The sequence below is a fragment of the Macrotis lagotis genome, chromosome X, assembly GCF_037893015.1.
Source record: "Macrotis lagotis isolate mMagLag1 chromosome X, bilby.v1.9.chrom.fasta, whole genome shotgun sequence".
Lineage (NCBI taxonomy): Eukaryota > Metazoa > Chordata > Mammalia > Peramelemorphia > Peramelidae > Macrotis > Macrotis lagotis.
This window is the reverse complement of record NC_133666.1, coordinates 695,289,515-695,316,739: the sequence shown is the minus strand read 5'-3', so window position 1 is coordinate 695,316,739 and position 27,225 is coordinate 695,289,515. Positions and strand designations below refer to the sequence as shown.

The 27,225-nt window shown below is 46.0% G+C and overlaps 1 protein-coding gene across 10 annotated transcripts in view; it reads left to right on the top strand.

Moving 5' to 3' along the window:
• Positions 1 to 27,225, top strand: part of ARVCF (ARVCF delta catenin family member) — a 337,170-nt gene that overhangs the window by 195,206 nt on the left and 114,739 nt on the right. For 4 of the 10 annotated variants that reach the window (XM_074206513.1, XM_074206512.1, XM_074206514.1 and 1 more), the window contains 3 exons: positions 4,502 to 4,603; positions 19,879 to 19,957; positions 23,595 to 23,834. The exons of 2 other annotated variants lie outside the window; for them this stretch is intronic. In XM_074206513.1, the coding sequence (XP_074062614.1) occupies positions 23,613 to 23,834 (222 nt within the window). In that variant the 5' untranslated portion in view covers positions 4,502 to 4,603; positions 19,879 to 19,957; positions 23,595 to 23,612. The remainder of the gene's footprint in view (positions 1 to 4,501; positions 4,604 to 19,878; positions 19,958 to 23,594; positions 23,835 to 27,225) is intronic. 4 more of the 10 variants (XM_074206510.1, XM_074206509.1, XM_074206511.1 and 1 more) reach the window with 2 other exon arrangements.

Sequence of the window (27,225 nt, the reverse complement as noted above, 5' to 3'; positions counted from 1 at the left end):
TGGGTAGAATGAAGACCCCTAGCTGGGGGGTAGGAATACCCTAGGCATCCAGAAGAACCAGTTTGGAAGACTTATGTCCAAATCTGACCTCAGACATGAGCTGTGTGACCCTGGATGAGCCACTATCTGTCTTAATTTCTCCATTCACAAAATGGGGATCATAAGATCCCACCCTGCCCCAAGATTGAGAATCAAGTGAGAAATGGGAGTTGTGTGTGCCAGTAGAAAGGGTTTGAATCCCAGGGGTATATAAGCCTTGAGGTATTCCTGTGTAGGGGGTGGTACATTTGATGGATGAATGATGACCTTCTTAGAATAACTTGGGCGAGATTTTTGAGGCTCGAAGGGCCAGCTGATGCCTTTAAAAGCCAGGTTGTGGTTGACAGCGCCTATGGATGTATCCGGACGTCTTTACTTCCTCTCTCATGTAATATTGGTGTATAGTTTCCTGGTGCTAACTACTCAGCCGTGGCGTCCATTGATGAACAGACCTGTCTCCACTCCCAAGGTCTCTGATGGGGAGGGAGAAAGAAGCCATTTGTCGAAATGGCCAGGAAGCTCTCCCTCGGCCTTGGCTGGCGTCCAGCACCGCTCCACCGCTCCCTTTTGTGAAGATGTGAAGGCTTGTTTGAATGGTGGAGGGAGACGAGCCCAGCATGGGAGAGATCAGGAGCAGGCTCTTGGATATGTCTTCCTCCCTCTTCCTGAAGATTTTCAGGCTTCATCCCTTCAGGAGAATGCAAGTTTGGGAAGGGATGGGGTGTTTTGTTTTCATTTTTTTCTAATCCTGGCAACAACTTGGAGCCTGGCTGCAGAGGAGGCAATTCATAGTTTTTTTTTTCAAAGTGAATTGAGCTAGATGGCCCCCCTGGCTTCCCCCTCAGGTCCTCAGTTTCCCCATGTGTGCAGAAAAGGAATTGGGCTATGTGGTCCCACAGGCCCCTTCTAGTTCTTCATTTTGCAACCCAAGGATTCCTTCCTTTGGTCTGAATCCCACAATCCTTCACTTGTCTTCTATAATCCTTTAAGTCTTTGGATGGATGCTTGGATGCCTGGGTGATTGGATAGATAGTTGGATAAATAAATATCAAGAGAAGCAAGTGGCTAGGCAGTGAGGTGATTGGATGGGTGGATGAATGGATGTAGAGGATGATAATTCCTCATGAGAGACGGTGTAGTATAATGGATAGGGAGCTGACGTTAGAGTGAGGAAGTCCTGTCTCTGACATGACATAACTGAAAATCAGTGGGCAAATTCTCCTACCTCTTAGCACCCCCAGATAACTCCCTAAATCCAGGTTATGAGGGAAGTGTCCATCTGCACCAGTGAAAGTAGTTTACACCCCAGGACTTCCCATGTGAATGGCATCCTAGACTCTCTTTTCCATATCCTTAAAGTGTTAGTATTGCCAAACTGCTTTCCCATTCAAGGCTGTCTCATTTGGGGGGAAGGGGGGCTTTGTATTCCCAACACACCACATGCAAGTCTTAACACATAGTAGGTGGGATTTGAGACCAACCTTTTTTGCTCCTGTTTATCCCACTCATGGCAAATCCTTTTCTGCTGTAACATCAGGATTGGTCACCATTTTTTTTAGGTTTTTGCAAGGCAAATGGGGTGAAGTGGCTTGCCCAGGCCACACAGCTAGGTCATTAGTAAGTGTCTGAGGCCGGATTTGAACCCAGGTACTCCTGACTCCAGGGCTGGTGCTTTATCCACTATGCTACCTAGCCACCCCCTGCTGGTCACCATTTTTCAAAGCTGATCCCATAACCCCTGGGTACCACTAAGCAATGCTCTGAGACTGTAAGTTGCAGAGAAGGAAGGTGCTCACCTCAGTTGGTGGACAAGAGTACTTAACCTGGGAATTCCATAGACCAGTAAAATCATAGAATTGAACAGTCCCTATCCTTACACCTTCCTCATGCCAGCCCTGGGAAGAAGAGGGTATATTTTTTGTACATTTTACAGAGGAAGAAACTGAGGTGTGGAGCGGAAAGACTTAAGTACCCACTATGGATCAAATCCTGTCTTGGGCTCTAGGAATACAAAGAAAATGAATGAAATAATCCCTACTCATCTCCTAAGGGAAAAACATCTAATATAGATATACTAGTAAGGGACTGTTGAAGCTGAAAGAGAATTACAAATAAATGCACATAAATTTCCTTTACCAGATGGTTTGGGCGGTTGGGGGATGCAGAAAGGGGCATGTTGAAGGGGCAGCTTGAGGTCAGAAGAGAAGGAGGGGGAGCAGGTGAGTTGAACTGAGGAGAGAGCACATTTAGAAGATCAGGGAAGTAGACCAGACCTCCAAGGTGTCCCCCTCTAGGGTGGGAAGGAATCCTTGGAGTAGTTGGGAGACTCAAAGCTTCTATGCTGGAAGGGAACTTAGAGGCTTTTATCTTCACTATCAGGCAAACCTTAGGTGCTTAATCAATGCTTGTGAGATTCACTGATGGTAGCAAGATGGTGGACTCCAACTCTAGCCTGTGTTCTGTGCTCTTTTTCCTTATCGAATATTCTTAGTCTCCCCCATTAGAAGGTGAGCTCCTTGGGGTCAGGAACTCTTTTCTGCTTTTCTTTACACTCAGAGAGCTTAGAATAGTGTCTGAAAAACAATAGGTATATAATTGATACTTGTTGACTTAATGCAGCACCCACTGTGTCCAAAACCTTGAGTTCTGTGCATGAGATGCCAAGATAGACAGGTTCCTTCACCAGCCAGCCAGATGCCCCAGCCTTGCCCCAAATCTCGACAGCTGTACTAGGACAGGGGGTATAGAGCCCCCTCCTCTGTTATTATCACAAGGGCCAGGCTAGATTGGAGAGTTGGACCGAACTCAGTTTGGTGACCAATCAACCAGTTCTTTCTATTCACTGCCTAGATGCTCAGTTCAGCTACTAAGTTGTGAGACAAGAAGAATTTGGTGGAAAGAGCCCCAGTCAGCCAGGGTTCTAGTCTTGGGGTCACCCTCTATCAAAGGAGTGGGTTGGATTACAGTAGAGCCTTTCAGAGATAGGTCTGAGGATTCTTGAAGATCTGAAACCGTAGTCAGATAAGTTGAGAGATCAAAATGATGCTTTTATTTTTTTCATTACATGCAAAGTAGTTTTCAGCATTCATGTTTTTGTAAGCTTTTAAGTTCAACATTTTTCTACCTCCCTCTCTTCTCTTCCCCCTCTCCCCATGACAGAGAACAATCGGATATAGCTTGTACAATCATGTTTAACATATTTCTGTCTTAGTCAAGTTGTGAAAGAAGAATCAGAATGAGGAAAAGAAAAAAAATAAAAGTTTTAAAAAAGTAAAAACAGTCTGCTTTGGTCTGTACTCAGAATCCGTAGTTTTTTCCTCTGGTTGTGGATGGCATTTCCCATCCCAAGTCTTTTAGAATTGCCATTGATTACGGACCTGCTGAGAGGAGCTTCATCCATTCTAGTTGATCCATCTCACAATGTTGTTCTTAATGTGTGCAATGTTCTGGTTCTGCTTGCTTCACTTGCATCAGTTCATGCAAGTCTCTCCAGTCTTCAAAATGATTTTCAGAATAACACGGAAGATATTGTTAGCCTACTAAAACACTTCCCTTTTTCAGCTGCCTAGCTCTGTGTGGCTGGGTTTTCTTCATACAATATTCAGTCAGTACAATACACTGCAACAGATTTTTCTTTTCTTTTTTTTTAAGATTTTTGCAAGGCAAATGGGGTTAAGTGACTTGCCCAAGGTCACATAGCTAGGTAATTATTAAGTGTCTGAGGTCAAATTCTAACTCAGAACCTCCTGACTCCAGGGCCAATGCTATATCTAATGTGTCACCTAACCACCCTGATTGCAACAGATTTAAATAAGCAGAAGCAAATAGGAGAACCCAACTGCCTTCTTGTGATCAGAGAGATTCAAACAATGCCTCTCTTCTCACTGATATTGAAAAACATACTTATTTTTCATCCACTTCATTATGTGGACAAATAATGGGTCCTGGTTGTTCTAAAAAGAGTAAATAAAATAGATTTAATTTTTATCAGTTTGATTTCTAAATACAGTGAATAACAGAGGTGACTCATATAACCACAAGTTTTTTGGGATCATCAATACACTTTTCAAGAATATAAAGGAGTTCTAAGTTTGAGAACTGGTAGGCTAGATCATTTTACAGGCTCCTCCCAGCTCTGACATCCGCTGTTCTAAGGTCCCTTCTGGCATCCCCTGTTCTAAGACCCCTCCCAAATCTGACCTTTTGTGTTCTAAAGTTTCTTCCCCCCCCCACTCCCCCTGCCCCAGCCCCAACCCTCAAGGCTTTTGTCTGTCTTCAGATACCAAAATTATTGACTTTCCCTGGGAGTCAGTTCTGATCCCTGGATGGATGAGACAAGGCTGCTTTCTGAGCCTGTGGTTTCTTCTCTCCTACGAATTTCTTCTCCTAAGTAAACACGTCTGCTTCCCTTTTCCTGACTGAATGTGTTTTTTTTTCCCTCTCTCTCTCTCTTCTTTGACAGAGCCTTCTATTGACCAGCCAGAAGTTCCCTGGATTGAAGGCCAGCGGAGGGAAATCATTGATTGTCCCACCTCCCCTAGGAGGGGAAAGTAAATTGGGAAAGGTATTGTCTGCCTCTGGTTAATTAGCCGGCCTGGTCCCGGTCCAACCTGGTCCTCCCTTCCCGTGGCTCTGGGCCCTGGACACTACAGTCATTCTTGTTCCTCCTCCCCAGCTTCAGACAAGAACTCCCCTGGAGTTCATTAGTCTTTGGTACCAGAAGCGCTGCCTGGGTCCTTACTTTTCTTCCCCCCAAAAGCCCTCTCTGATCCAGGGCAGGATCAGGGGATGGGGCCTCCAGTCTGGCCTGAGAAACACCACCAGTCATTAGGATGTGGAGCTGGCTGCTCAGAATAGGCATGGGGGTGCGGGGGCTAGAACCAGGCATGCCAACATGGGGTGAATGAAAGGATGGGGGGCAGACCCCAGGTTCTAAAGCCATATTGTGTATATTGGTGGGGAACAAAAACCAAAATGGAGACAAATCTAATGTTTGGGGGAAAATCTACTTTCCATCATTGAAACCTTGGAGGGTTCAAAGTCATCCTGAGATAGATGATTTAGAAAAAATTTTGGTCTGAATGTTGCTTATAGCTTCTTGTGGGAAACTTACCATAGTATTGTCTTGGGGGGGGGGGTCCCATGATCTGAGCAAATCTTTCTGGAGAGACTCCCTTCTAATTTGCCAAATCTTTTGAATGGAGCCAAAAAGAGTGAAGTTCATTCCACGAAGTATCTGTTAAGCATCTTCTCTGTTTGAGATGTTAGATGGAGGATGGATGGGAATGGAGAGACAGTGACACCTCCCTCGGGAAGCTTGAGTCGTGTAGGGGGAATTCAGTTTGGTTATGAGGATGTGGATCCCATATGTGTGTACAGAATCTCTCCAAGAGGAGGGGCATTCTTTGGAAAGAAGTTAGGGCTTCTCTAGGAGGGAGAGATTTCCAGGAGTTGTCCTTTAGACTGGATTCTTCTCTGAAGATACCAATATGCGATGAAGGCTGCAAATGTTGAGCCTCTCCTGGGGGATAGCGGGGAGATGGTTGGAACCTTGGCTGTCCTATTCTCTCAGTGTAAATCACTGACCTCAAGGAAAACGGCTTGGCATGGTGGTGAGAATCCTGAGTCTCCCTGCAGCCAGAGTTTGAACCTTGGCTCAAAACTTGAATCTAAAGAGGCCCTTTGGTAGAGAGACAAGAACCCTGGACTTAGAGTGGACTAAACTCTTACCTCTACCAGTGACTAGTTGTGTGACCTTATACAAGTTATTTAATTTGCCTTCAGTTTCTCTATTCATAAGACGACCTCTAAGGTTGGGATTCCATGTGTTCTGGGGTTAATGCCCCCCAGTGACCCTGTATCTACTTCTCTGTTGTGTTTTATCGACCCTCTGGCCCTCCCCTAGAATGTCAGTTTCTTGGAGGTGGGGCCATTTTCTTTTTGTCTTTATAACCCCATTATCAAGCCCAGTTCCTTATTTGTTCATGTTGAACCCAGTTTCTGAGCCTGGCCGGAGCTGAGGCTGTAGGCCAGGGTGAAAATGGACAATAGGCAGAGAGTCTGGGCAGGGCGTGTTGGTCCCAGACAGGCATGTGGGAGACCTCAGATAAAGACAAAGGGTGGGTCAGCCCAGGGGGGTGGAAGTGCAGATAAAGAAGACATTCATGGGGCCAGAAAAAATGCAGCCACAAATTCTCGAGTGTTCAACAAAGTCTTAGGTCCCTCACCGTGTAACATGAACTCCTGGCTTTTCAACAGTGTCACTGTCTACTTTGAGATGATTCATTGATATGTGTCAATGGCCATTGAGGAGAGACCAAGGTCAGGGCCTGGGGAAAGGCTTTATCTTGCTCCACTGTAGCCTGAAAAATACTGTGAGTATCAGCAGGTGCTGACAATGGCTCTCAGAGGCCAAGGTCACATCATGAGCAAAGTCTGAAAAATGCTGTGGGAATCAGCCACTGCCGATGCACTCTCAGAGGCCAAGGTTGGGCCCCAAAGGAAAAACCCTGAGGTTTTCTTGGCAAAGCATAAAAAATACCAAATAGCCCATCAGGGAAAGAGGTAAAAGAGACCTTAATGGCCAGTCTCCTTGCTTTCAGTTTATTGGGTTGTAGAGATTTAATCCTGCTTTACATTTTGGGGACATTACTGCTGTGGTGATGCCCTTCCTATTGGTGAGAGGCATAATATCGCTTCATATAGCAAAGTAGAATACTGCAGTGCCTCTAATAAACCCACTCTCCGGCTTTCTGGTGTCCCCATTCAAAGTCTGGATAATCTTGTCCAGTCCACCAAGTTGCTCGAGTCAACTCTGGAAGCCCTAGGATCTTCATTATTTCATGAAGCCTTTCTTTGGGAATGGTAGAATGATTGGGATTTGCGTTTATTTTCCTGCATAAGAAAGATAGATTGGTGGGGCTTGTCTTTTCACTAGCGTCCTTCACAATTATATTACTCCCCTATACACACTGGTGTTTCTTTCAAGAGGGGACCAGTGGATTCCTTCTATTTCCTCTTTGCTGGGTTTAAAAAATCTGAGAAGTTTTCTTTTAAAAGTTTTTGAAGTATGACTTCTAGATTCTCTCTCTCTCTCTCTCTCTCTCTCTCTCTCTCTCTCTCTCTCTCATAGTATTCAGGTAATCCAACAATTCTTAATTTTTTTTTCCAGAATCTATTTTCAGGTCAGTCATTTTTACATGGTTATATTTTCTTCTCATTTTTTCAGTCTTCTGATTTTTTTCTGAAATATATATTTATTTCAATAAATATTTTCCAATTACATTAAAAAATTTTTGAATTCCAAATTTTCTCCCTTCCCAGCTTGCTCTCTCAATCAGTATGGTATCAGTTATAATATGAAGTAAGGCAAAACCTATTTCCATATTAGCCATGTTGCAAAAATAAACACACACAAAAACAAGGAACGTAAAGAAAGTGAACAACAGTAGGCTTTAATCTTAACTCAGAATTGAAACATTCTCTCTCAGACAGAAAGCAGTTTTCATTGTGAATTCTTCAGAATTGTCTTAGATCTTTGCCTTGATCAGAGAGCTTAGACTCTCTTTTGTTTTGTTTTAATATCTACTGTTTCCTTATGGAGTCATTGGCTTCTATTTGGTCCATTCTAATTTTTAGGGAATTTGCTGCTTGGCCTAGAATTTGTTCCTCTTGTTCCAAATTGTGAATTCTCTTAATTATTTCTTTGGCTCTCATTTCTTTTCTAATTTTTTTCCTCAAGCACTCTCATTTCATTTTTGAACATTTTTAACTCATTTAAAAACTCTTGCTACATTTCTTTTTGGAATTCTAATTGAACCTGTGCCCAATCTGAGTTTGTCTTTGAGGTTTTGTTTATAAATGTTTTGGAATCATTTTTTCCTTTAACTTTTTCTGATGATATTCTTTTTGTTTGCTCATTCTTCCTGCTTGCTCCTTGACTTTGGACTTGAAGTTGCAGTTGGACTTTATGCATTTCTAGAGGGAAAATCTAGGCAGGTCCTTAGGGTAGTGAGTATTGTACTGTTGCAGGCTCTCAGGGACGAGCTTCAGGGCAGAATCTGATCATTGTCCCCTGGTTTGAGCTCTGCAAGTTCCTGACCTGGGTTTGGGTCTGATACTGGACTCAGGTAGTAGGAATCAGGTAGGGAGCTCTCCTGGTTCAGTGGAACAGAATTGTAGACTCCCCTTTGTCCTGGAATTCCTGCCATAATTATTCCTGTGAATGCTTTAGACTAGACTGGAGGTTGGAACAGAGTCTATGCTCCTGGGGTCCTGATCACATAGTTTTTATTTGTTCCTGGAGCTTATTCTTCTCTCCTTACACTGCCTAGACCAGGAACACTATCCCCCTTGGGTCAGGTCTGCCCTGAACTGTGACCCAGAAATGAATAGTCAGTGACAAAACTGCCAACTGATACTGGTTATAGCCTTTACAGGAACAAGGTTCACTGTGGGTCTGAGGGTGCCCCAGGATTGGTTGGGAACCTCTTTTGCTACAGAACATAGCCTGCCCTTGCTCTCCTGGAGTACCCTGCTTGGTGATCTCCTGGCCAGACCCTGTCTTTAGGGTAGGAAACCTCTATTTGTCTTCTTTGCCAACTTGGACAGGGAAAATAACTCACTGTGTGACCTTCTCTTGAGTTTCCCCATCAGGATTTGGTCTGGTGTGTTTTCTTGATCTGTTTGGAGTTTTTCTTTGGGGAAGAGACTGGGCCGTACTTCCGTTGTTCTGCCATCTTCTCTCCACCCATCCCTAACACACTCTACATTCCATCCAGACTGACCTAACCATTCCTTGAACTTGCTCTTCCATCTCCTTCTCCATCCTTTGTACATATTGTCCAACATCCTCCCTCTGAATTCTAAAATTTTTCATGTCTCAGCCTTTTGCTGCCTCCCATGAGAAGCCAAAGCTCCATTCTAAACACTTGTCCCCCCCAAAGTATACCTGGACACTCATTCTTAAAAATCACAGCGTTAGCTTCTCAAGGGCAAAGACTGTTGGACTGGTTTCTCTGGTACCGGCACAGTCTTGAATTTCCTAGGGAGCTAATATATTGTATAATATTGTGAGCTGCAGGAGAAGAACCATCTAAAACCTCTGCCCAGGATTGCTCCTTGTGAAAAGGAGCCCAGGGACTTGTAGATCACAGAACTGTGCCTCTTGTAGTCAACTTATCTTCCAATTAGTTATAGAATTGGGGAGACAGTGTGGATGCTTAAACTCTATAAACACAACTTGATCTGGTCCTGGCAGCACCCTTGTAAAAAATAAACAACAAAGCATAGATTAAATGCCTATGTTTTGCCAAATATTGGCATCCTGTCAGATCTGGACCAAGCTTACCTGATGAGGATGATGATGACAATGAGAGCTAGCATTTATAAGGTGTTTTAAGGGGTTTTAAGGGTTGCAGAGGACTTTACTAACATTATCCCATTTGAGTGTCCCAATAACCCAGTGAGGCTGCTGCTATTCTAATCACCATTTGACAAATGAGGAAGCTAAGATAGGCTGTGGTTAAATGAACTCTCCAGCTAGTCAAGAGTCTGGGGCAGGATTCATTCAGACTTGAGTATTCCTGCCTCTGTTCTTTGCTGTCTCCACTGGGCCAGCCAAGAGGCACCATTATGATAGTGGAAACCTGACTGTCTCCTAACTCTTAAGATGACCTGCATGACCTTGAACAAGGCCTTTCCTCTCTCTGAACCCCAATCTCCTCCTCTGGAAAATGAAGGGGAGGTCAGACCAAATGATCCCTAAGATCCCTCCCAGCCCCATCACAGGATTTCTTATGACCCCATACAGTCACTGGGCCAACAAAACTGGTAGCTGGTAGCGAGTGAATAATCCGACTTAGGAGGATTTGGTCTTCAGGGCAGGTACCTAAGAATCACAGCTTGATAAGCTAGAAGGACCTCATCCAGTCTAATTCCCTCCTTTTTGGAAAGGAAACTGAGTCCCTGGCATCCTTAGTCAGTCAACTAACATCACTCAGGTTCCAGTTGGCAAGAGCTGGTAATGGTGGGTCTGGGGCAGCAGCTCATGAGAGTTCCCAAGATTCATCCAAAGCTTTCTCAGCAGATGTCACAACTCAGACATTGAATTATGCCACCCAGAAAGGATGTGGTGATAGATTTTTCTACAGTAGCAGATGATGGATGTTGTGCTTGGGGATTCCTCTTAGCAGCATGCTCCCAGAATCTCCTCTTCCCCCTGGACATGGGCCATTCTCCTGGGCAGTGCCTCCCTCAAAGGGTTGACCCAGAGGCTGAGAGTTCAGGGACTTTCCTCTTAGCGAATAGAGATTTCCTGGAGAGAGAAGAAGATCTCCCACTTGGCCCCAAGGTTCCAGAGCCACAAAGGGTCCCATGACGTGGGGGAGCAGGGGGAGGAAAGGCCACCCCTCCCCCCCTGAAAACCCTTCTAGGAAGTGATTCAAATAGTGCAGGTTCAGTGGGATGCGCTGCTGCTTGTTCAGCAGCCACAAAATATGATGGTTTCCTGGGAGATGTTTATGGGCCATTTGGATGCTTTATGTGTTTTCTGTAGCAGCTTATGAGTTCCTTTGAGTCCTTTGCATCTTTCTGCATTTCCTGTGGGGTGAGATAAAGCCTGTCCTACCTGGTACATCTTTATTACCATGAGTGCTTATAAGGGATTTAAGGGTCCTTTTACACACACATTTAGAGTATATCCTAGCACAAACTTCAGGCAGGGGCAACTAGCCAAGGAAAGAACATTTTGATGAAGCAGAGACAGACAGAGGACAGGCAAAGAGACAGAAACAGATAGAAACAAGGACAGAGACGGGGAGAGAGACCCACACAGAGAGAATATTGATCCTTTTAATACTAGCTCCAAGAGGAAGGAAACATTTCTGAAGCACCTACTATGTTCTGAGTATTTTATAAATATTTCGTTTCATCTTCATAACCTCAGGAGGTGGGTATTATCTTTGTTCTCATTTTACAGAAATGAAAACTGAGACAAACAGAGGTAAAGTGACAAAAGTCAGATTATGAGGAGTTCCCCAATATCTATTCTCCACTCCCACCAAAACGATAGCTTAGACTAGTTGTTCTCTTATGTCTTCCAACTGCGAGATCCTGGGATTCTTTTACTTACATACCCATCTCTCAAGTGACCGACTGTAGGAGCTAGTTTTCTTCTTTTGAAGATGAGGTGATTGGAGACCATCCCTGTGCCTTTTCCTGGGCTGACATTATATGCATGCTGCCCCTGATCCTATTCCCATGTTCTAATCTCACCCTCCAAGCATCCGCAGTCTCCTCAATCTGCCCTGTCTCCTTGCCTGCCCATATACTGTATTGGCTGTAAACTGCTGGTATCAGAGCTTGTTTGTGATATGATAGCCCCTGGAGTGGATTGTTGACCATGGCTCCTTTTCTGAACTCTCCTTGAATTAGAGATTGTAGATCCCAGTCTCCCCTCTCAGCTGTTTTTTATTTTTTTTATTTTTTTTTTTTTAGGTTTTTGCAAGGCAAATGGAGTTAAGTGGCTTGCCCAAGGTCACACAGTTATATTAAGTGTCTGAGGCTGGATTTGAACTCAGGTACTCCTGACTCCAGGGCCGGTGCTCTATCCACTGCACCACCTAGCCACCCCTTAAGCTGTTTTTTTTTTTTTTTTAAATTTCCAAGGCAGTGGAGTTAAGTGACTGCCCAAAGTCACACATCTAAGTGCATATTAAGTGTCTGAGGTCAGACTTGAACTCAGGTCCTCCTGACTCTACCTAACTGCCACCCCTAAGATTAATTGTGAAATTAAGGACCAAAAAAATAATTGGGAGTCTCAATTCCAGAGAGGAACTGAGCGTACCTCTCTCCTTTGGCACTACCTGGGTGACCTTGGCAACAGTTTCCTTCCCTATTAAATGAATGTCTCTGGAGCTCTTGGCTCTGAGCCCAAGAGCTATCTCCCCCATGAAGCAGGAGTCCCCAATAGCACCTCCAGAATAAAAGCTTCCATCCATCTCAGGGCTATTTTGTGACATCCTGGCTTCAGCACCAAATTCTGCCACCATCCACAGACACAGAGGCGTTCTCCCCAGAGAGGTCTGTTGAAAAACCACTTAGATATTTCTGGGACCTATCTCACTGGGGTCTATACAAAGACCTCTTCTTCCTTTCCTGTAGCTCAGTCTCATTAAGTTGTCTTCCAACTACAAGTAACATAGCATTTCTGAAAATATGAAAAACTGGCCTCCTAACCCATTTGTTCTTCTTGTTACAATATTCCAAAGAGCTGTGATTTTATGGATTATCGATTTGGAGCCAGAAGGGACTTCGGTAGCCATCTCATCTAATCCTCTCAATTTACAGAGGAGGAAAATGAGACTTGGGGAAGGGAAGTAACTGCTCTAAGGTCCTACAGGGTGTCCAAAGTGAACTTTGAAACCAGGACCTCCGACTCTAGAACCGTTCCACTGTTTCCATCGAATTCCAAGTCATAAAAAGGGCCTCTCCCAACCTCACCTCAGCAGATGGTTTCTGGACTCATCTCAGACTCAGTCTGACCCATTATAGATATAACAAGATGGCCCAAATCTGGTGATGAACTCCTCCAGAGCTCCTTCCCAGCTGGCACAATTTGCCAGCACCGTCTCCCAGTTTCCTCTACCATGCCCTAGCCAAGAGTTAGAAAATGTCCTTGGTGAGGGCTCAGTCATCTCAGAGAAGAAACTCTCTCCTCCTGTTACCCTGATGGTTCCCCTGAGGATTGTCAAAGCTGGACCAGAGCTTGGAAGATGAAAATTCAGGAGCTGTGTCTACTTGTGAGCACAATTTCTATATTTAGTTCCAATTAACTTCTCATCATTAAGAGAAGTCATTTGACCCATCTGCTGAGGAGAGCATGTATTTACCAGTGTGTGGTTTGCTCCACAGGAAGTGTTATATTGACAACAGCCTCTTCCCAATAGCCAGCTCCATGCTTCAAGATCACTGGGGCGTCTTCAATATGGTTTTATGTCCTTTACTGGACTCCAGCGACTTCATTGGATTTCTGGGCCTCATTGGGTTGGGGCTCCATTGGTCCTCTCCACACCAGGATAGCCCCTGCCTCTTTCTGAGTTCTCTGAAATCCTCTAACTTGTACCCATTCCTGTGTGTGAACCTGCCAACCACCCAATAGTGAGTCTTGGCAGGGGTGCCCAAAGCAGCAGCACCATCATGACAACCCCTCTAAGCTTTCAGAATAGAAGGGGCCTCTGGGTTGAGGGCAGCAGACGGGAACAAGCAAACTATGAGAGATTCTAGGAGAGTGGAGGCCCTGCAAGCAGTGAGATGTTGTTTTAGGTCTCCCTATATGGGCTGGTTCAGTGTTTGGGAGGTGGACTTGAGGAAGCCTAGGAGACTTGAACCACTCGCTCTGCCCACTCCAGGAGGCTCTCTTCTAGGGTCCAAGGTAGACAACCACCTTGGTTTGAGATAGTGGCTAGCCTGTCTTCACCCCTTGGATAGAAATGCCCCCCAATGACTTTTGTTAACTTCTCTGGTAAAATTAGCTGGTTTTCATGTCACTCTGCCCATCTGGAGTCTTGTCTTCTCTGCCCTAGGCAACAATTATCTTTCCTCAACACCCAGGGCTTCCCCACTGGCACAGGTGACCCTGCCTCGGGCAGCACATGACACAGCTCCAAGGGTGGCACTGGCTTAGGTGGGCACATTTCATGCTGGTGAGATATAGAAGGGAGTCATCTTAGAGCTGAGCCATTGGGAACTTTCCTCTTGTCCCTGCCTCTTGGATGGAGATTGTGGCCAGTCATAGTGATTTACTCCAAACATTTTGTTCACAGTTTAGAAATGGCCTCAGGCTGTGATAATAATGATGTTATTTTTAAATAGTCCTCCCTCCCTTCACCTATCCTCACACACACAATTGATGTTACTTGGGTACTGGGGTTGTAGGAAGGTTTGGGTCAACCACTGGTCTAATTGATCCAAATTTGTTTTAATTGCCTAAGGCGACATTGTTCTCCATCCTGGGCCCCCAGTGCCTCAGTATTTAATTCTCATTGTCAGCCACAGTGATTTGGGGAATAAAAAGCTCTCTGGCCCTGAGTAGCCAACAGGAATGAGTGGATAAGGCTATATTAGTGCCAGTGGTAGAGGTCTAAGGGAAGAAGAGGAGGGTTGCTTTGTCCGCCAATCCTCTGGGCAGGGTCAGGAGGAGAGGACAAAGCCATGCTTACCACAGACAGTTCTGGCCTCCTCCTCTATGAGCGTGAGGAAAGGGTACTCTGCTTGGCAAGGTCATTGGCTTGTGCCATCTCCATCTGCTTCCTTTTAAAGAAGAGACCCATAAACTTGATTGGGGGGGGGCATATATTTTGATAACTGTATTTCCCACCCACTGGCTTCCTTTGCAATCTTATGGAGTTTATGCATGTAAAAATATTATTCTGGCGTCACCAAACTGCCAAAAGGGTCCTGGACACAACAAACAGAGTTAAAGGGTGCTGTTTCTACAGGGATGTTTAAGCAATTCTGGAGCTGAGGAGTCATCAAGGCAGAGCTACCAATACTTAATGATCAACTGCCCTTATTTCAAGTCTGTTGGGGGCAGGGGAGGAAGGAAGGAGAAGATCATGCCATTCAGAGAACCTATTTACACCCTCCCTAAACTCCAGGCTCAGACACAATAAAACATAAGGGTGCTGATGTTAGCACAACTGGATGGCAGTGTGGTGGGCTCATTGGGCACAGGAGGGGAGTAGGAGGCAGGAGGGTGTCCACGAGGGTGTCTTGCCTTTTCACTTCCATCAAAGCTTTGTACAGTTAGATTGTAAGCTCCTGAGGGCAGGTACTGCTTTATTCAGTGTCTACACATATCAAGGGCCTCTGTGATTACTTGTTGAACTGGAGATGGTGAGGTGCTGTTGTGAATAAGGTTAGGCAGATCTGAGTTCAGATTCAGCTGGCTGTGTGACCCTGGGCAAGTCACTGCTGCCTTCCTCATTTTCCCCAATTGTAAAACTAGAGTAGTAATAACACATAGTACCTCACTTAGTAGGGCCTTCATCAACTCCTGTTCCCTCCCCATTCCCACTCTTGACCAGGGTTAGCTCAGCTCCCTCAGCCTGAAATGAGAAGCCAGGATCCCATCTAGACCCCCTAAATCTATGATCATCTTTGGTGAGTTTGGAGATGGCAGAGTCCTAGAGAGCATCTATCCCCTGCACACCCCCCACCTCCTCCTTCACAAGAGAGCATCTTTTCCCCTGTTCATGGTAGACAAGCATGTCCTCGGTTTCAGTTTCCTTAACCACCTGCACCAAGAGCTGGTCTTTTTATTTGTTGTTTTTTTCAACCTAGACAGTATCCTCCTTGCTGAAGGGCCACCCATCACATTGGAAACTAAGAGGAGAATTGATATGTTAAAATCACCTTAAATTTCTAAGCTTTCAGATAGTGAAGTTTGTTTTGTTTTTTATCTGGAAAATTTCACTTGAATCCCTACTAAAAAGATAGGAAAAGAAACAAAATCAATGGGGCTTTTGAGGTGGATAGACCAGAAAGGCTCAGGGCTTTCTCAGGGGCTCAGGGATTGACCAGGGGGAGCTTAATCGGATGCTTAAAACAACTCAAAAAGAGCAGAGAGGAGTCCTCTGTGGGAACAGTGATGGCTCCATGTCTGACGTAAGATTTTCCACCCAGAATTCAGGGAAGGAGGTGAGTAGCATGTTAATGAAATAGGCTGAAGGGAGACCAGGGTGTGAGGTGTGGGGGTGTTAGCATGACGGAGAGGAGAGTGTGAAATTCCTGCTAAGAAAAGAAGGAAGAGAAGAAAAAGAGACCATACTGGACTGAATCTAGGTCTGCCATCCATCGGATACCCCAGGCCAGAAGGTCTGCAGTGGGGTTCGGGGGTGGAGGGCAAGACCCTGGGGCTCTCAGGGAAGCATGGAGGCCCCATAGCCCTCACCTCACCTCAGCTCACCTTTCTAGACCTTGACTGTCTTAATAAAAAAGAGCTGTGGCCCAGCCATGATTGATGCAGGGACAGGGAAAAATGGGGGGGGGGGGGGAATCTCCAAGGTAGAAAATGGCCAGAATTTAGAGATCCATGAATATTGGGGATAGAAGAAATCCCAGGGACCACCTGGTCCTGCTCCTCCCTAAAGCAAGAACTTTCTCTACTTCAGCCTTGAAATGTTTATCCAACCTTTTCTTAAAGAACCCTCTTCAGGATGGGGGACTTGGAAGACCCCCAATGAGGTTTATTTTTGAAGGGAAGAAGCCTTACTATGTGCCAGTCTTGTTTTATAATTATTATCTCATTTGATCCTCACACACCTGGTAGGAAGGTGTTTAAGTGACCATTTCAGGATCACACAGCTAAAACTGTATTTGAAGACCTCAGACAAGTCAGTCTCTGTCTGAGGCATTCTGTCTACTTCCAGGAAGGGAGGGACTTGGGCTAACTAGACCTTACCAAGAAGAGGGGAGAGAACTGGCCATCAGGGATTGGGTAGGCTTAGCCTGGAGAGGAGACCCATTATCTTCAAGTATCTGTAGTGTCTGGGGAAGAGGGGTCAGACTTCTTCTGTTTGGCTCTCAAAGATTGAGAACAAAGACCTAGGAAAGGCAGATTTGGGCTCAGTGGAAGGAAAAACTTGCCAATGAAGCTGCTTTAAAGTGGAGGACGCTGTCCTGGACTGGGCTGGGCCTGGAGGCATCTCACACCAGCTCACAAAGTCCCACTGGTCTATTTTCAGTGGGAAGTGCTACACTTAGGGACTATCCAGGGCCCAGTGGCTCAATCTGTTGCTTGCCCACACTTAAGAAAGAGATGGAGAAATGTTACTAATGCAATTGAAGCTTCAAACTGTGTCTTGGGTCCACCCCTCCCCCTTCCCCCGTGGTTATTGAACATCCACCGGCTCATTCCTGGGGGGAGGGAACAGACTCCCCATCCTTGATCATCCTTGGCCATCTCTCTTCACTTAGCTGTCAGGGGTCTTTCTTCAAGTCTCAGAGAGTAGGGGGAATATTGACTTCTAAAACCCTGCCCAGAACCAGATCTGATATCAGGAGAGATTCATATACAAAGGCGTAGATGAGCTAGAAAAGGGTGTGGCAAACCCTACCACAACCATTCCAACTATACAACTGATGGGAAGCAAAAGTGACAGTAACTACACCTCAAAAGGAGGTAGCTAGGGGGTGCCACAGTAAACAGAGTAAAGACTCCTGAGTTCTGATCCAACCTCAGCAACAGTGAACTAACATCACCAACATTTTCATAGTCCAAGGGGAGGAGGTCCATGTTACTGTATCATAGAATATGGTAAGGTGTAAGAAAGGTAGGAAGAGCTAGGGTGATTAATACCCGTCAAAGTCAAAAAGAGAATTTCATATTTGGTCCTAGAGGTCATTGGGTGCCACTGGAGTTTACTGAGCAGGGGGATGATGATATGCTCAGACCTGAGCTTTAGGAAAATCACTTTAGTGGCTCAATGGAGGATAGATTGGAGTAGGGAGAGACTTAAGGCAGATAGACTCCCCGCCCCAAACAGCTATCACAGCAGTCCTAGTATGAGGTGATGAGGAGCAGTGTCAGAGGAGAGGAAGGCCATGTTTGGAAGATGTTGCCAAGTAAAATCAACAGGTGTTGGCACCATATTGGATATGGGAGGTGAGAGGGAGTGAGGAATCCAGGATGATTCTTAGGCTGGGAGCCCGTGGACTGGGAGGAGGGTGGTGTCCTCCACATTAAGAGGCAAGGAAGGTAGTAAATAGGAAAGTGGGGAGAGATTTGGGGGGGGGGGATGATGAATTCTGTTTTCTCTACTGGACATCCTCCTAAAAGACCTCAAGAAAGGCTGGGGATAGATAAGTTGATTGGATCCTCTAATAGAGATAGAGGGAGAAGACCATCTGGGAAATCTACTGTAGAATAAGTGTGACCTGGATGGCGATCCAATCCAGCAAAGGAGATTGAGGAGCCAGGGAGGTAAGAAGAAAGGGAAGAGAGAGTGATATTACTAAAACTAGAAGGGATCAAGCAGATGAGAATGGCATTGTCAAAGGTTCTGAGAAATATAGAAAGAGGAGGACGGTGTTCTAAGTGCCTTTTACCAACTTGTAAAGAATTAGAGCCCAAAGACAAGAAGAACTGAGTTCAAATCTAGCCTCAGATGCTTACCTGCTGTATGACCCTGAGCAAGTCACTTGACCCTGTTTGCCTCAGTTTTGTCATCTGGAAATTACCAACCACTTTAGTATTTTTGCCAAGCAAACCCCAAATGGGGTCACAGAGAGAAGACACAACTGAAAATTAACTGAACAGCAACTAATAATTGGAGGAATAGCAGCTTAATCCTAGGAGTCCTCCAACGAAGCAAGAATTTCTAAAGGCTCCAGGCTAGTAATCGTCCTGAACATTTGGAAAAGTGGGTGCTCTTCAGTGACTCCCAGAGCATGTGGCCCTTCTTCCGACACTGCTCTCTGGGTGATAATGCACTGGCAATAGACCCAAAGGAGACTGAGCATTTACTCCTCTGTTGTGAACAAGAAAATTAAGTTAATTCACACCTGATAAATTCATTTATTCAGACCCATACATATGCATGGTTCTCAGTATTCTACCATTGACCATCAATTACACATATCAAGGTACTGGGTCTTTTGGCTTCTCTCCTAGTACTCTTTCTTCCTGTGTAGAAACGATTGGGGACTTGGTGCTAGTCCATTCCTTTGGCCCTTAAGGATGTATTCCTGTGCCAGGAGACTGTCTCTGAGCCTCTCTTCCAATTAGGGAGAAAATTCATTACATTGGACAATTAAGAGTCTTCCTTTAAGTCCCTTCTTCTCTGGGAAGTCATTCTCCATCTCCTTCCATACATCCTTGGTACTCTTCCTCTGATCATCACCTCCACTTATCCTGTCCACATCTTTATACTAGAGTAGTAAGTGTGAGAGGCAGGTGAGAATCCCCCAAAACCTACTCCCATGTCATATATGAAGAAAGGTCTTGCCAAGCAATGGATGGCCTGAACAAGATTGCAAGGGCAATGTTTAAATTGTTATTAGGAAGAATTTTAACCGAATTTATTTGCATATGATTCTTCTTTTCTCATGAAAGTAGACTGGGCTGGGTTCCTGAGTAAACAGGGCAGGGCGGAATGGTATCTGGTGGTATCTCACTTTTGAGGGGTTAGAGAGACCTTGTCACAACCTGTTCACTTCAAAAGTTTTTCTGAGTAGAAGGCTGACCTTTGATGAGTCTGTCCAGTAATGATGTATATTAACCTACATCACAGGTTAATGTAGCCGTGATGAGGATGTCTAGAAGGTTTGGCATGGGTCTGGTGGTGGAAGGGGTCTTGACCTGGGGGTCAGAAAGTCAAGAGACCTGGGTTCTAGGTCAGATTTTGTTTCTACAAAAACTTAGTCAAATCATTTCTCTCATGGCCTCCCTTTATCTCATCAGTCCAGTGGCCCTAGAAGGCTTTGATTGGGACCCTTTGGCTCTTGAATGAAAACTCTAATAAATTGACTGAGTCATCTTAAGCAGGTTACTTCCCCTCTCCCAACCTCAGTTTCCTTCCCTGTGAAACCAAGGGGGTGACCTGGATGATTCTCTAGGGTCCTCTCTCTGCTGATCTCTACCTCCACCTCTGTCTTTCATTCTGTGAACATAAGACTGAATGCTGGCCATGGATAGCAATTGTCCTGTGATCTGCTCTCCTACAGCTTGCAGTCTGTCAGGGCCCTGGGCATTTCCAAAGATATGGGGTGGGGGGCAAAGAACCTGGGGGCTCTCTGACTAACTCCTCTCTGACTTCTCTCTCCTCCCTCTTGTTTCAGCTGCTGTCCTGTTCTCTCTAGAGTAGTGGGCCATGGTTGGCCAGAACTAACCTCTCTCCTTTCTCACCTCCCCTCTTAGGTGGGTATGACTCCCTCTACACTGCATGTCTTCTCTCTGCATGCCAACCCCGACTGACTTGAGGGGCTCACCTGCAGGGCGGGTATCTGCTCAGGAGCTCTGCTGCCACCCTGGGGGAGCGGGAGCAGGAAGCAGGCATGGTGGGCAGTGACCTGAGGATCAGAGCAGAGTCTGTCTGAGGGTGTGGGCAAGTCTGCCCATCTGAGCCTGTTTCTTGTGTTAAGTAACTGGATGACCATTAAAGGCTGACCTTCTATGTTCTAAGGTCCCTCCCAACACTGACATCCTCTGATTTAAAGCCCCTCCCAATTCCCAGTTCCCACAGCTGGGACTCACTCCTACCAAAAATCACCTAGTCAGAGTTCTGTTCTTGAACCAGCAGACCTGGATTCAAATCTTGCCTCTGACTCCTAGTTGTGTTACTGTGGGTAATTCTTTTCCTTAGCTTTCTTATCTGTAAAATGGATATAATTAGCTTTGCCTTCCTGGGCTCACTGTCTTTTTGAAAAGAGCACATTTTATGAACTGTCAATTTAGCAAATGTACCCAAGGGCATAGGGAGTGACCCCTCCAAAGCAACCTGGAGGAGTCAAGATTGGAAGAAACTCTAGAGGAGGCTTGGTTAATATATAGAGCACTGGACTTGGAGCCAGGAAGATCCTAATTCAAGTCCAGTCTCAGACACTTGTAAGACCTTGGACAAGTCACTTCACTGCTGTCTGCCTCAGTTTCCCATCTGTAAAATGGGGACAATAATAATGCCTCTTTCTCAGGGATATTGTGAGGATCAAAGGAGAGAACTTGTGGAAAGCTCTTGAAAAAGCTTAAGAGTGATTAGTAGTAGTAGTAGTAGTAGTAGTAGTAGTAGTAGTAGTAGTAGTAGCAGCAGCATAACTTATTTGTCTAAAAACTCTTCATTTTACTCTTTAGGAAACTGAGGTCCAAGAAAGAGAAGCAGCTTATCTAAGGAATAAATGACAGGACTAGGTTTGGAATCTGGGTTCCTCAGGCTCAAAATACAGGACTTGGCTATCTCTGCCTCCCTTCCCCCTCCCTTTCACTTTCTTTCTCCCCTCCCCTTCACCTGTCCACTCTCCTCCTCCTCCTTTCCTCCTCCCTCCCTTTCCTCCCCCTTCTTCCTCTCTTTTCCTTCTCTTCCTCCCTTCCTTTATTTCTCCTTCCCCCACTCAGAGGCCTGGTATCACACTGTGAATTCAGACATGTGCTCCTGCCTCATCTCACTGCATTTTCCCACCAGGATTTACTTGCTCCAGTTTCTTTTGAGAAGCTGGGGAGCAGATGAGCAGAGTCAGGCCTGGGACCTTCCTGAACCAGGTGTCCCTCACTTGGGTCAGGCCACTGCTCTTGCAGGATCCTAGGAAGACAAATAGAGATGTAGTCGGTAGTTAGCAAAGATCTCCTCCTCCCTTGCCACAAAACCTGGGAAGTTCTTTCTATCTCTCTCTTGGTCCAGCTGTTTGACCCAACCTTAAGCTCAGGAGCTTTTATTTTCATTTCCATTTATAGTTGCTGACTGTGTGACTCTGGGCAAGTCTCCTAACCCCCATCACCTCAGTTTCTTGACCTGTAATGTCACCTGCCTCACAGAGCCAACAGGGGAGATGCTTTGGCAGTTTTCACAGGCCCTAGAAATGCTTTCCTGCTCCCCCTTGTTGACTGTCCCACCCCAGCTCCCTTCCTGGTACCTGTGCCCCTGTCTTCTCAGCTCCATCACCCACATTCTCTGTGCCACAGACCTCAGCCAGCTCAGCAGCCAGGCCCTGGGGACCCACCCAGCCCACTGTCCAGGGCCTATACCACTCCTTCCCACAGCTCTCTTTTCCTACCCGTCAAGGCACTCTGGGCTGGGCCATAGTGCCTGGGTTTTTCAGGACAGGAGAAAGGCTTGTGCCCATCGTGAAGTTATTGGCAGCAGCCACTACTGCCTCCCTGGCCCTGGCCCCTCTACTCAGCTGCCCTGCTGCTTGGGTGGGCTAACACACAATCTCTTTGGTGTCAGGTCACCTGTGAATCCCCTCTGTCTAAAGACGATGCCAACCCATGGATGAAAATGGAATCATTCAGTCCCACATGTTCCCAGAGCTGGACCCAGTGGTTCATTTTCATCTGAGCACTGGCCTCATGAGCCTGCTTAGGTGGACCATCTTCCCTGGATTCTGTGTGGACTGGGGACTGAAAATGGTGAAGTTGGGGGGGGGGAGTTATCAAGACCCCAGACAAGTTCATGAAATGCGCCCCCTACAATTAGAGCCTCCAAAGGAGGAACCCTTGTCCACCTGGTATGGCCAGTCTGGGGCCCAGGCATCAGCTTTCATGGGAACACCCAGAGGACCAATCCTTTAGGAGCGAGATAGTGCCATCCCCTTGCCCCCAGGGTTCTTGTCTTATTCCATACTCCACCTGACTGCTATTTCTGCATCAGGAAGTCAAAGGGGAATGAATGGTGGGCTTCTCCTTCTAGGTAGAGCTCCAGGGCTCTGCCATCCCTCCCAAGAGGCCATCATCTGAGCTTTGTCCAAAGCCCACTCATTCCCTTCTCCCTTTCATCAAGCCTTCATCTACCTCCCTGTAACCACCCTCTGAGGCCAAGCAAGCCAGTTCTATCTGTGTTCCAACCAAAGGCCCTTCAGATAATCATGATGCCACACACTGATTTATATAAAGGTTGATTTATTGATACTTTATCTTGATCTATATAAAGTTAGTGTAGTATGTTATAAATGTCACTCCTCATAATAATCCTGGAGGTGGGTGATAGTATTATTCCTTTCTTTATGGGTGAAGAAATTGGGTCTAAGAGAGACTAAATCAATTGCCCACAGTCACACCACTAGTAAAAAGAGACAGAATTCAGATTCAGGTTTTGTCTCCAAATCTGGCCCTCTGTCCATTGTTCTACTCAATTATTCATGTGGTTAGCTTCTACCCCATCCTTATTCTGGCCCCCTCCTCTGAATGGTCTGCTAAGGAGACATGATCTCTCTAGCCTAGACGCTGCTCTTTGACTGAGGGGACAGTCTCAGATATCAGTAATATTTTTTGTCTGCCTAAACACTCTCAGCTTAAACTTGCAGTCCACTAAGACAGTCTAGATCCTTTTCACATGACTCATTTTTTTCGAGACCTTGACCAAGTTATTCTGAGGCATTTTGTTTACTTTTCTGTTAAGTGGGGGGGGGGGGTTAGACATCTATAAAATCGTGATGCGATGTACTCCTCCTCTCTTCTCACCATTTTCATTTGACCTCCCCACATTCTCCCCAGGCCCTTCCTTTCTACCTGCCTAGACCCCTTAAAACTCCTGATTTGCTCAGAGACGTGCTTTGGGAAGGCCTCTTGAAGTCTGCCTCCTCAGCTGCTTTGCTTTTGGACAGGATCGAAGGCATTAGATGGGATGCCGTATGATACAGTCCTGTTTTTCATCAGCCCTAGATTAATTACTTTAAATTTAAAATTTAATCAATGAACAAAACTGGAGCTGCTCTCCAGAGGGGACCAGGATTTTCATCTCAAAGTGAATGGGCTCTCAAGCTGCCTCCGTGGACACGGGTGAAGCTGGGTGTGGCGGTGGCTGGGCCTGGCCCCCTCCCCTAACCTCTGCTTTGCCCCCGGGCAGCTGCCGGGCCGGGGTACCATGGATGACTACGACATCAGGTCGGCTGCCAGCATCCTGGCCTCGGTCAAGGAGCAGGAGGCCCGCTTCGAGCGACTCACCCGGGCACTAGAGGAAGAACGGCGAAATGTCTCCTTGCAGCTGGAGCGGGCTCACCAGCCCTGTGAGCCGCCGCGGGCCAGCACCTGCACCATCGGCAATGGGCAGCCCCTGGCTACCGCATGGCAGCAGCTGGTCCTGCAGGTAATGCATCCCTGCATGCCCCTGGCTTGGCTCTGTGATCCACGGCCTGCTCCTAGGGCTGGGGAAGGGCTGGAGCTGAGGCAGAGAGCTGCTGTGGCTCCAGAAGCTGGTCATGCCAGGGCCCTCCCTCATCTCTCTGGGTAAGGCTATGGACCAAGGCTCTGCGGCAGATATTTGGTATTTCCTGTGTCTGGCAGGATGAGGTGGTTCTATCTGGGGGTTGAAAACAATTTTCTTTTTCCTGGTATGTCTGCATGCATGAGAGCGTGTGCATGCTCATTTTGGTGTATGGTGGTCTCTATGTCTCTGGGGGTATTTGCATGTATACGAGGGTGAGGGCAAGAGGTTCTGGGCCCATCTCTGTGTAGTCTTGAATTTTGGCAGTGCTGCCCCTGAAGATGAGCACAATGTCAGGTTCAGGAGCAGGTGGCCCCTTGTTTGGTGCTATCTGGGACAAAGCTGTACTTTTGAGTTCCAAGGCGGAGGCCAAAGCCCTAGGTCCACCATATTTTTGTCACTGGATTGGTCCTTTCTTGCTGAGTTGGCAGGCATTCCTGAGGTGGACTGGTTGGGAAGTGTCCAGGATTGACTGGACCAAAGCTATTGAGGTCTGAGGGTTACTAGACCTGATCCATAGGGATCAACTGAAGATTTCACCCAGCCAACCAATGGCAGAACAATAACATGAACCCAATCAGGTGGTCTTCATCTGGAGTCCACGGCTTCTCCCACTGGGCTGTGCTGCCTTTCTGTTGACACTATGAAACTTTCTTGGGGACTGGGTCATTCCAGTTGATAGCAAGGGTCTCTACTTGGCCACAAACAGGTCTGGGGTAAACTGTATACTTAGCCTTTCTCAAATGTGCCTATAGACGATGCAACCAGAATCATTAAGAACTGGGGGGGGGGGGGAGGGAGGGAGGGAGGGAGAGAGAGAGAGAGAGAGAGAGAGAGTGTGTGTTTCTAGGAAATCACCCCAGGTCCAAGAGAAGGGTATTATTTTATAACAGGGCTTTCTCTTCTTAGGGTCTGTTGACTTACTTTATTCATATTTTGAGAACTATGTTTCATTAGAATGGATTTCTGTTGTCATCTTGCTTTTTATATTATTCACTAAAAACACTATTTTGAGAAGGAATCTGTTAGTTGACTGTCAATTGGAGTCCATGACACAGAAAAAGAGAAAGAAACCTGGTATAGAGGATCATAAATTTAGAGCTTGATGGAAACTTAGTAGACATGGGGTCATAGGTCTTGGGCTAAAAGAAAGTTTAGTGGAATTCCTTCATTCCACAGATGAGAAATTGTATGCCAAAAAAGGTCATTGACTTGCCCATGATCACACAGGGAGTGACAGCCATTGCATTCCAATCTTGTGACTCCCAGTTCTTATTGTACATGTTAATAAGTACTCCTTTTTAATAGGGGGAATAATGCTTAACTGATGATCTTGGGGAGAACACGTCAATGAGGGCTTAAGTTGATGGCATTAGAGAGTAAAGTGATTCCCAACTGATAATCTTGTGGGGAGGGGAACATACCACTGGTGGTAGGCCATCAAGCTGATAGCAGTAGAGAATTATTCCCAATTCCTTAGGTGTTCCCCTAAAACCCTGATGGGGAATTGGGGACCTGACTTGCTTGTAGGAGTGAGAGTTGACTATAGTTTACATGAGTTACATGGGTACCTTTTCCATCATTCACCCTTGCCTCCCTGTGAAGGAGAAGTCTACTTGAACATTCTTTCCCCAGATAGTGTACCATGTAAGTGTGAGCTTGGCCCACTCCAGATGAAATTCCAACAGCAGGTGAAACTAGGTTTATTCAGGGTCTGTTCTGTTGGGACCTCCAACTGTGCCTAATAATGTCCAATTAATTGATTGATAACAGTGATGTGATTGTTCTGTAGCCCCCAGACCAGGGATACTATAGGAACTAGGATCCAACTCTTCTGGAACAAGGTCCCATTATAGGACTCTATGCTCAGGAATCATTTCAGGATTCTGCCAAGGCATGTCCCATCTCTGCTTCCAAGGTCTGTTCTCTAGGGTCTCCCCTCAGACTCACTGAGTAGGGGGAATCTTGAGAAAAGAAAACAAGTAAACCTGCACCAGGCTGTCCTCCTGTCCAGAGAGGCCAGATTTCCTATTGGTCATTGACTAGACCCAACCCCTCCAAGGCAGGAATTGTCCACTTTTTTTGGTTTGATACTTAATTGCTGCTTACCCCCCAAAAAAAACCAGCTCTGCTTGATTCCCTGGGACATTTGGGGCTCCCCTGGTCCCTATCCAGTGACTGTATTAAGCTGGAATCTTTGATTTTTTTAAGGGAATTCTGTTTTTTTGTTTTTTAAAGAAGGAAAGAATCCAAGACCCAATGTATCCATTTAAGTTCAGAAAAGACAAAACCAAGGTCTTATGGAAATTGGTGACCAACTCATTGTCCATTCTGAACAGCTTTCATCCCTCCCACTCCCCGCCTCTGTGACCATCGTCCTTTCTTCTGAAAGGTGAACTGCAGCCAGACTGCCTGAGCTGAGGAGGGCCCCCTCCCCTTTGTTCTTGGAAATGGGCACTTGGAGGTAGGCACCAGGAAGGAGCAGGGGCAGAAATGTGCCCTCTGCCAGATTAGAAGGTAAACTATAGGGAACAGAGGCTAGATGGGGTGAGATCAGTTGACCTGGACCCACTTTGTCTCTGCCTCCTGACTTCCCTCAAGTCTCTGCAGGAAACTTTCCCAATCCTCCTTATCCTTGTGCCTTCCCCCCATTGATTATCTCCAGTTTACCTGGTGTAGGTCTTGTTTGTAGACAGTTGTTTATTTGTTGTCTCTCTCATTAGACCAGAAGCTCCTCAAGGGCTGGGATTGTGTTTTGCCTCTATTTGTATCCTCTGGCAGATATAAGACACTCTATAAATTATAGTTGACTGACTGGTCTGACTTCAGAGTGAGATGGTGGAATGAAGGCCTGTATTCCAAAGCAGCCAAGACAGCAGAGTCCAGAGTGGGGCAACATTGCTTCCTGAAGTGGCTGGGAAGGTCCTTCCCAATGGTTGCCCCATCTGCTCCATGAGGACCTCTGCTGCCTACTCTATGGAGACAATTCAGGATTCCTCATTCAGTGGTCAGATCCTTAAGGGCCCTCATATACCTAGGACTATCTGGTAGCAGGATGTCCTGTTACCTGAACAAGCCTGTCCTCGTGAGGCTTACAGTCTGGTGGGGAGCATAGGTACACAACTATCTACGATGTGACAAGGCAGCCTGGTTGAGTGGGTGAAGAGCTGTTCTTAGAGATGTAAAGACTCTGCTTCCCACTCACCTCAAACCCTAACCTGCTTTGAGTAAGACCCTTCTCCTCAAACAATTCTCTAGAAACTACTAGCAGTTG